A 9,586-nucleotide genomic window follows, 5' to 3' on the forward strand; every position below is an offset into this window, starting at 1 on the left:
CTGGCATGTCATGGACTCGTAGTTTACACGCTATTTTTATACGAAATGTGGTGTCAAAGAGAAACCCAAAGCACCTCCGAGAACAAACTTATGGTTGAGCAACCGATCTAATTCCAGTATCAGAACCGTAGAACTGCAGCAAGACGAGGTATATATGAGCTAAGGATCCTTGAACTTTCGGATGCTAAGGCAACTGGGATTCTACGAGGCATATATGTAGCTGTATTTTCGACATTTTCTTGAGATTGGAAGTATGCGAATAGAATTAAATAAAATCACAAGAAAAATATAGCAACTAGTAAATGTGTTTACAGAGGAAAGAGAGCATGCAACGACATTAACATGAAGATGATGGAGGAGCAGGACACTGCGATGAGACTCAGTAGGATGGAGGCGGCCGAGGAGCTGCAGCGGAAGCCCAAGCGCCCAAAACCTCGTGGGGAATCTGACCATCAGGTAATAGATTTGGTGGCAGATTCAACAGCGACATCGACGCCGGATCCAATCGCCCATGCGCCAGCTGCGATGACCATCTGCCGCCGCCTTCATTGCTTCTCGGTCTCTGCGGCAATCCTTCTGTGACCAATCGAGCCACCACAGCCGCTGGCTCTTCATCCTCATGCAGTAACCGTTCGTATGTGGTGTTCAAGAATGTGGCTGCGATCATCATCACCGGGCCCGAGGCGACCAATTTTCCCACAACATTCCCTCCCACCACCTGCCCCTCGCCGCCAGCTAGGTAGACTGCAAGCCCGGTGGCGCCGGGCGGCGATGGCGTCGGCAGGAAAGACCCGGAAAGAAAAAGGATCTCGAAGCAGCCTGGAAGCGTGATTACCCCGGCCGGCGCTCCAGGCTGGCGAAGCGTGACACCGGTGACGACCCCGCTTCCGCTCAAAATACAGACCCCTCGCTGCCTCCGGCGGGCGAAGGTGGCAACGGCGTCCATGATGTTGGTTCCGCTGGCGACTTCGAGGACATGGGCGTGGAGCGCGTTGGGGTTCTCCCGCGTGATGATGACGGGCGGCCTCGGCTTGTTCTTGGAACCTGGCGGTCGGCCTCGAGGGCGGCGGCCCGCGGCGCCGCCAGCTCGGCTGTCAGGGCCACCGTCGACCACCTCGAGGCCACCGGTAGACTGGTCGTCGGCATTTCCTTCGTCTTCGTTGGGGTGGTTGTTGCTGCCGTTGCTGTTGGTGGTCATGGTGGTTTTGGTGTTCGGCTTTCGGTCTCTTCGATTAAAGTGGTGGTTGCGGTGGTCGATGGTGCTGATGGGGTTTCGGAGATGAAGGAGAAAGGCGGAGATTGCTGAGGTGACCCTGGGATCGACCGCTCCCATCGCCTCATCTCCGTTCCTCCACCGGTACGCCAGCTCTTCAGACAAGTAGGAGCACGATTGCGAGAAGACGAACAAGAAAGACTGAGATCAGAGACGGGTCTCTTATAGGTTCTGTATGTCGTTCTGATAGCCATCACTTCTCTCTGCAACTTTTTACCCTTTGAAGTTTTACTCCCTTTCATGCGGATCAATGAGCACTTTGTCATCTTTACTTCCATCCTTCCTTTTTTGGTTGCTTCTCTCAGACGTGATGATGACATTAGGTCATACGAGACACTTGGAAGAAAAGAACGAGAAGGAAGAAGACCGAAACGCATGAATCTCCTAACAAACAACTACGCTAAAGGCTTCATCAGTTGCATTGCTAAAGGGTCCGACGAGGAGTGATGATGAACAAAATGATCAAGAAGAGGTGCTCCCCTTCTTGTTAAAGGGCCCTTGCAGAGTGTACAGGATTCAACCCACATCAGAAAGCGACTCCTCGTGGTGGTGGTGATGATGACGGTGGCGCTGCTGCTGCCGCTTATCAAAAGCTATCCTCTTCTCTATCCGCATCCCCTTTCATCATTGCAGCATAAGGGAGAGGACCATCTCAGTTGTTAGAGCTGTTCCATACATTTCTTCGTCGGTCTCCGTTGATATTTTGACTGCACGACGTCTTCGATGCACTGCGGTCTTCCTTAGAATTCAATGGTTGGGTGCTGGTTTCGGTCGCCCACTGTCTCTGCATTCCCAACTCTTCCTATCGTAACGAGTCACTTTTAGGAAAAATCATGTCGACGATTCGAGACTACTTCTTTGGAGACTACAGTTGAAGCCTTTGACCATAATTTATGTAATATGGAGAATTTTGATTCTTCAATTTTGCAATAATTCTTAATTTGGCAAGAATGTTTTCTGAGAAACATCTCGATCGATGATTGATCTATTGATTGTTGAATTTAAAACTATTGAATCAAAAGGTTTAAGTCTAAATTAACAGAAATATAATTGAGTTATATATATATATATATATATATATAAATGTTTGAAGCGAATGAGTTAAATACAGTGACTGTGCGTTGGTTTCATGTTTACCCACCCAATCCTCACCCAACTTGCCAACTCTTGCGACATGGACGGTGGGCCTGTTCTAACCTCCACGGTTGGCTGGTCGAGTTGACAGCTCGAACTGACACCTCATCCACTACTATGATTCGCCAACTTGGGGTGGCGTCATGCTGCACTTGGTATTGCAGACGTACGATTAGCTTCCTTCACAATGATAGGACTTCCTTTGTATGCGTTACTCTCTTTCCTACCTGCCCTGTTACTGGACGTCTTCGTGGCCCTACATGTGCTTCGGCGCTTTCTCCAATCACAAGATCAACAGGTGAGACGTTTGGGCCGTGAACGGAGAGACAACCATTGGTGTTGCAGAGGCTGGAGAGATGAGCCGCTTAACATGGGACACACAGACTTATTGTGGTTAGTGGACGTCTCGTCCAATTGATTTGATAGTGCACTTTGTCTCAATTCTCCGAAGAGGATCCATTATTGTAGAGAGAGAGAGAGAGAGAGAGAGAGAGAGACCAACAAGGAGTGGTCACTACTGAAAACTTTACTGAGTGATATCACCTGCCACAAAATCTAGTGGCAATCATTTAATTTTAATTACATTAATTCACATAATAGAGGAAAAAGCCCTTAAGGGAGAGTTTGAAGCTCAATCATTAGACAGCCATGTCTGTGAAAACCATTTTATGATGGTAAGAAGAATTTATAAAATTCTATTTTTTAAACTCAAATTAATTAATGCTAATCACATTAATCCACTGTTAATTTAAAATCTTTGAGTGAAGATAGAAGCGAAGGATGTTGAATGAGCATATATCTTATGCTTAAATCGGAAGAACAAAAACTTATAATTGATTGCAATGCAACTTGATGAATTCGGCAAATGAATGCGAGAGCTTTCAGCTTTACAGTTCCTTTTCTTCTCGCTCCGGCTGAAGAGTAGAAGTAAAGGCAAAGGTAGTGTGCATGGCAGTGTTCGCCAGCCGACAGAGACGAGAGTTCTGAGGCTTTCACTTCATCTCGCTTCACCCTTCTCCACTCAACTCAGCACAGCAACGGCGGTGTCTGACACCCCGATGCTACGTGCATGAGTTTGATCTTCCCATCCCCCACGCGACTCCCAGTGCACGAGCACGAATTCCGACGCCAACCTTCTCTCTCCTCCCCCCTCTCTCTCTCTCTTTCTCTTCTTTCAATGTGATGGTCATCGCAATCATAAAATATGTTACTGCATTAAGTTTCTTATTAGACAATCAAATAACAAATATATCTGATTGAATCAAAGTACATCTGATGCATCCGTCGAAGAAATTTTATTAAAATTTTAAAAAAATAAAAGAAAAAAAGAAATTAAATAAATAAAATAAAAATATTTAAAAATACACACAATAGTATTTACCAGTATCTCACCCTCTCTGTCTTTAAAAATACACACAATAGATAAACATCATCTTGTTTATTAGGCCTTGTAAAATATTTATCAATAACATCTTAAACATATTGATATTTAAAAAAATACATTCATCCGGATGCTCCGATTATTATAATTCTTGTCAGTGAATCGACGAATTTGAGACTGAATTTTATTATTGAAAGAATCCATGTGGATGAGCATTGTTTTAAGAATTTTTCTCTCCATTATATCTCTCTCCTTAGATTTTTTTTCTTGTAGTTTCTCTCTCTTTTAATTTTTTCTCTCTAGACTCTTTTTTTTTACTTTTAAATAAATTTTGTAGAAGACAAAGTTTGAGGAGATAGAAGAGAGAAAGATTAAAATAAATTTTAGAAAAATTCTATTTATTGAAGATTTACGGAATAGCACTTAACAGCACCTCACGCTCGCCTTTTGCACCAACGCTTTACCTCTCTCTTGACTTTTGGGTGTGGTGAATGAGACAATTTATTTACAGACCCTAAACCACAAAGTCAATGAAATAAGAACTCGTACTTAAACTAAACTCTTAATTTAATTTTAATCAAATTTAACTACTACCTTTAACGTTAACGAAGTTCACCTGTAAGTGCTGCTTCTATTCATCAAATCTGGATTCAGATCAATACACGAAAGCATGCATACAGAACTGAGATGAGCCCTTTCAGACTTAAATCTGTTTTAAGTGTCCCAGCAGATGAGCCAAATCAATTATATGAGAAGTTTCAACGCGGCATTACAGCCATCTCTTTTCGGTTTGTCATTTCAAGTGTGTAAGACACAGCATTAGCAGGTTGGTGATGACAAGTGAGGACTAATTAATGAGACAGACAAGACATGTTAGGATTGGGACGTGCGGTTCGCCAAACGAAGTAGAGAGGATTCGTACGCAACAAAATGAGTGAATTAGATATCACGTCCCTTCTTGATTGGCTCATTTATGGCATGTGAGTAGGGAGGAGAGATTTGAATTCTTTGTTCCTGCCAAAACTGATGTTAAACGATGAGGCTGATGTTATAGTAGGAGATGATGCTCTACTATATGGATTTGTCTTCCAAATCATATGGTTTGGACTGATTAAGACTAATAGACATGGTGGTTGGGCACCAAAGTAACCTGACTATTTAACTCGATTCTTTTTCATCTCTTAAACAGCAAATTTCAATTCATCTTAACGCATCAATTCTTTGATGTAGCCTACAAGTGCACATATCGTAAGAGGTAGCAGAAGAAACTTTGTTTGACAGGAAGAGGAGTTGATCCCACGTTCTATAGTATGGAGTCGAGGAGCACTCATGCACGCACGCATGCATGCATGCGAATGCACCAATATATACTCCGAAGTGTTTTTTTTATGCTTCACATGATTTCATATACTGTAATAAATTTGCTCGTTATGTGTCCATGTGACATGCAATATGATGATCCACATATGTACTTTTGTAGATTTGCTCTACCAAGTCGTATACGAGCTAATGGTTTTGCACATATCCGATATAGAATCAATTCTTTTAAACTATCATAAATTTATCTCTTTTCAGATCTAAGTAGTCTTTGTCGTACGAAACAGATGATATATTTTGACTCAATGCATTTGTAATTTTCTTTTATCTTCGTAATTTTTTTCTCATATTTGAAAAAAGTAAAAAAGATTGGAACAGTATAATGGATCAATAAATTAAATTCTTTTGCCGGAATGATATGAGACGATAATTATTTTTTAAAATAATTTAACTCTTATTTATTTATTTATTTATTATGAAAATATATTATTCATCCTACGTGAACATTGATAGAAAATCATGGTACAAGCTTCAATAAATGGTCGAATAAGATCATATGTTTTTTTTTTTTTTTGGATTTTTGATTGAATATAGCTAGTTCCGTCTTTTTTTATTTTAAATATATTTCTTAATTAATTAATTTATCATATAATTTTTCAAATAACATTGATGAATCACGTGCTCAAATTATCATTGTCGTCAGTTTCTTGTATTAGTCTCTTATGGTAATGGTCACCTATAGTGGGAGTAAGGGCAATTGCTTATGATGAGATGATGAGTCATTCAAAGGAAAGAGGTTGGCCGATGTGAGATTGTGATAGAACCAACTTTATAGTGTACATGCTACATGTATGTTACGTGAGTGGAATTCGCCGACGTCGAGGAAAAGATGTATCTGCTAGTGCCTTGACCGATAGTGAGGAGCAAAGTATCGATCATGAAGAACTATCAGGATGGCTTCTTCACGAGTTGGGATACGTAGCAGACCAAGAGACAGACATATGTGGAGATACAAAGAACAAGATAATCTAAAGGAAGCAATGTCGATGAGATGAACAGCGACAATTGGTGTTCGCATTTGGCTGTTTGACATGTGAGGAAGATCGCCAAGTAGAATGCATCTAGGAGAGACGATGGAATACCACAAGTGGGATAATCGCTATGGTATATCAACAGAGAGGGATTACTATCGTTAAATAACGAAGAAGGATAAATTTTACTTGAGATAAAAGAACCTCTGATACCATAAAAATATTGATATGCAAGGGGAGGATTTTGTTCATTGGGGTAATGCATATTTAAAGTAAAAATTTCTCTCAATCATACACATATAGATTATTATAATTGATTCTCAAATCATAAATTAATTAATTATATGCAAGGGGAGGATTTTAATTTTAATTTCATCGTCTTCTTCATACAAGTCCCCAGGCAGTCTCCTGTTGCTGTTGCTGGATTCTGTTTCTCTTGCACCCATGTGATCGTCATCGGCCTGCACCTGTATCGCTCTCTTCCCAAACTCATTAAGATTTGTCTACGCCCCCACAAACTTGTCCTTAACTCAACTCCAGACCATGCCATTCCAAATCTTTGACGCCCATCTTTTACGCTAAAATCTAGTTGTTCTTTGGCCTAATTAACGCACTTGTTTTCAGCTCCAGTGCTTCACCACATAGAGCTGCCTTACAAAAGACTCGAGGAAGGCTCACTAATAAAACAAATCCATTTTTTGTTCTTTAATTCGAGTAGACCATGCAACTCCAACTTGGCATGTCAAGCTCGTTAAAACCTAGATTTCTTCTGATGCTTGTTAAGTTTCAAGCACTTTCTTGAGCTATGGCTAAGAATTATTAGGGTTTTTTGTCATCATATTGAAGTTAGAGTGTTCTCAAAATGTGATACAGACATAGAGATCTTTATTGGAAAAGAAGGCAATAATACATGCAAGAGAAGAGACAGAAGCAGCTGGGTTTATTCCTTTAGGATTCGCAATTGGGATGTCGTGATGCCCAGGAAAATGAATAAGTTAAAGAATGCCAACAGATGCAATTTGTTCAGAGAGATCTGCAGGTTTAATTATGCTGGAGATATCAGAGAAAGGGGAATCTAATCCCTGTTTCACCAGACTCTATATAGTTTAAAGTAGACTTATAAGCATGTGATCTTGTTCTTACTACTGATATGTCAGTTTGTGAACTCTGTGGTGACCAGTGAAAAGGACAACCACACCACCTCCCATGCAATTCTGTGTGTGAATAATATGACTGTCACACACACACACACACACACACTCTCTCTCTCTCTCTCTGAAAAACACATATTTATAGCTTTTGTAGATTAAATTGTAATCAGATGAACTTCCTAGTTTCTTCTCTAATCCATCAAGTAGAGGGTATAGTGAGACATTGTTGCTTGCTAGTGACCATGTTCCTTGCTGGGTTAAAAACATAGTTGTATACATTGTTTGTTTTTTGTCTAAGAAGGAAAGCTTCTCTGTTTGTCATGCTTTGTGCATGCAGATGATTGGTAATGAAGAGTTTTTTGTTCTTGTTTCCTTTTCGTTGATAATAGTTGGCCAGTTAAGTTGCTTCCTTATGCTTGTTTCCGTATAACATGAGTATTGCCCTAACATCGAAGAAAAATGAGGAATCATGTTCCGGTAAGCTAGCTTAAGAAGACAGGAGGACATGCACTATTTTTGATGTAAAGATGGAAGAAAATATTGTGGTTATGCACTACTTTTGACTTCCTATGTTACTGAATCAAGCTTTTGAAGTATCCAAAGAAAATGAAGGAAGAAAGAAGAATAAATCAAATCATCATTAGAAATCACAGCTCTCCTTAGCTTCAATTGTTTCAAGATGATCAAAATGATTATTAGGCTATCATCTTTTACGGGTGCTCATGAAACCGAAATTTCACTCGTACAGTGTCGGATCAAAATTGCAAAAGCTTTCGACCAAAGTATGAAACGAAAGACATCAACAAACGAGAAAGGTCACGATGAGACAAAGAATAAAAGAGTAGATGCAGAGTTGCAACAACAAGGATCAAAATACAATTACATCATTCGACCATAACCGGTTTGCGTTTCTGTCCCAGCCTAAGCTCAAGATCTAATTCTTCGACAGGGCAAGGCAGTTTTTGCTGGACGGCCATAGAGCTTCTCATGGAGATAGAGGAGCACTTCAGGTCGGTTCGTCTTTTCTTGACGGTCAGGTGTTCCTCGTCATCTTTACTTGGATCTCTTAGGTTCAAAGTCTCACTGCCGAGCTTCAAATCCGGATCCAAGCAGGAGTCCTGTTCGTTCTCCTGAACGATCGAGGAAGAATAGGAAGGAGAAAGCAAGGCATATGTACTCACTTCTGGGGTGGATGCCGCTGAAACCCTAGGACTGAGAGGAGATGCTGAGGGCATATATGGTCTTTGGGAGGAATGATGGGGGCGGTCATGATCGCTATCATCGCCGGTCGGGCTCAAAGATTGTTTAAGCCTTGCTCGGTCTCGCCGGTGCACGTTCATGTGGCCGCCCAGCGCTTGCGCGGATCGGAATTCTCGTCTGCAAAAGCTGCAAGAATAAGACCTCGGCGGCCATATGTAACCCCCTATGTGGCCTGCGGAGTCCTCGGCGAAGGCTCTTTCTTCCCACGTCGCATGATGGACATACGAGGAGGTGGCCGCAGGGACCGCTTCACGGATCTGAGAACCAATCGAGGGTTTCTCGCTCAAATCTCTACTCCACATCCAATATTTGCTCCGCTCCATAGCACTGCGTATTACCGAAGAACAACAGGATCAAAGAGCTTAAAATAGGAGATCCCTACACGGTTGCCTCCTCCGCGCCGGCGATCAACGGGGGAAACATGGAGGAAGGATTGCTACCCTATGAAAGATGTAGGCAGAGAAAGCCTGAGGTAGTTGTACGCGGTAGGTGGTGGTGATTTCTGATTCCTTGGCTTAGAGTGGCTACTATTAGCTTTTCTTTAATACACCACCAGCAGTAGAGTTTGGCCCCTCTCACACTGCACCATTTGTCATAGAAACCTACTTTGTCAACTACGTAATTCTAATGCAGCAATTTGATGTGCTAAACGAGGATAAAACCTTATCATTAGGAATTATCTGATCGATGGATCTCAAGTAGCACTTAATTTATTGGGCCATCGCCGAATACAAGGACCTCTCATGGACACAGCTCTATGCTTTCGACATGGCTTACATCTTCCACGACTACCATTCCTTCAATCACCTGAGAAGGCTATACGTTAATTCTTCATCCTGAAAGAAGAAAGAATATGTATGGTAAACAAAAGAGTTGCTTGTTTGACTCAACCATCATTTCTGGGGATTGTCTTGTCTTGCACAGGGAATGCTGTTCGGAATCTTGATGTCACGTATTCAAGATTGGGTCATGGATTAGGTCTGCCGCAGTTACCGTGTCCTGTCCGACCAGTGTCTTCCTCTCTGTCCTTGTTAATCTG

General features: G+C 41.6%; 2 protein-coding genes across 2 annotated transcripts; both read right to left on the reverse strand.

The window, feature by feature from the left end:
- Positions 1–252: 252 nt before the first annotated feature.
- Positions 253–2,080, reverse strand: LOC135605979 (AT-hook motif nuclear-localized protein 23-like). Its single transcript, XM_065096639.1, has one exon. The coding sequence runs from the start codon at positions 1,331–1,333 to the stop codon at positions 380–382; it is 954 nt and encodes a 317-aa protein (XP_064952711.1). The 5' UTR covers positions 1,334–2,080; the 3' UTR covers positions 253–379.
- Positions 2,081–8,035: 5,955 nt separating this feature from the next.
- On the reverse strand, positions 8,036–9,078 carry LOC103975377 (transcriptional regulator SUPERMAN). The gene has a single exon (XM_009390332.3). The coding sequence runs from the start codon at positions 8,868–8,870 to the stop codon at positions 8,172–8,174; it is 699 nt and encodes a 232-aa protein (XP_009388607.2). The 5' UTR covers positions 8,871–9,078; the 3' UTR covers positions 8,036–8,171.
- Between the last annotated feature and the right edge of the window lie 508 nt (positions 9,079–9,586).

This window comes from Musa acuminata, chromosome BXJ2-2 (genome assembly GCF_036884655.1).
Source record: "Musa acuminata AAA Group cultivar baxijiao chromosome BXJ2-2, Cavendish_Baxijiao_AAA, whole genome shotgun sequence".
Taxonomy (NCBI): domain Eukaryota; kingdom Viridiplantae; phylum Streptophyta; class Magnoliopsida; order Zingiberales; family Musaceae; genus Musa; species Musa acuminata.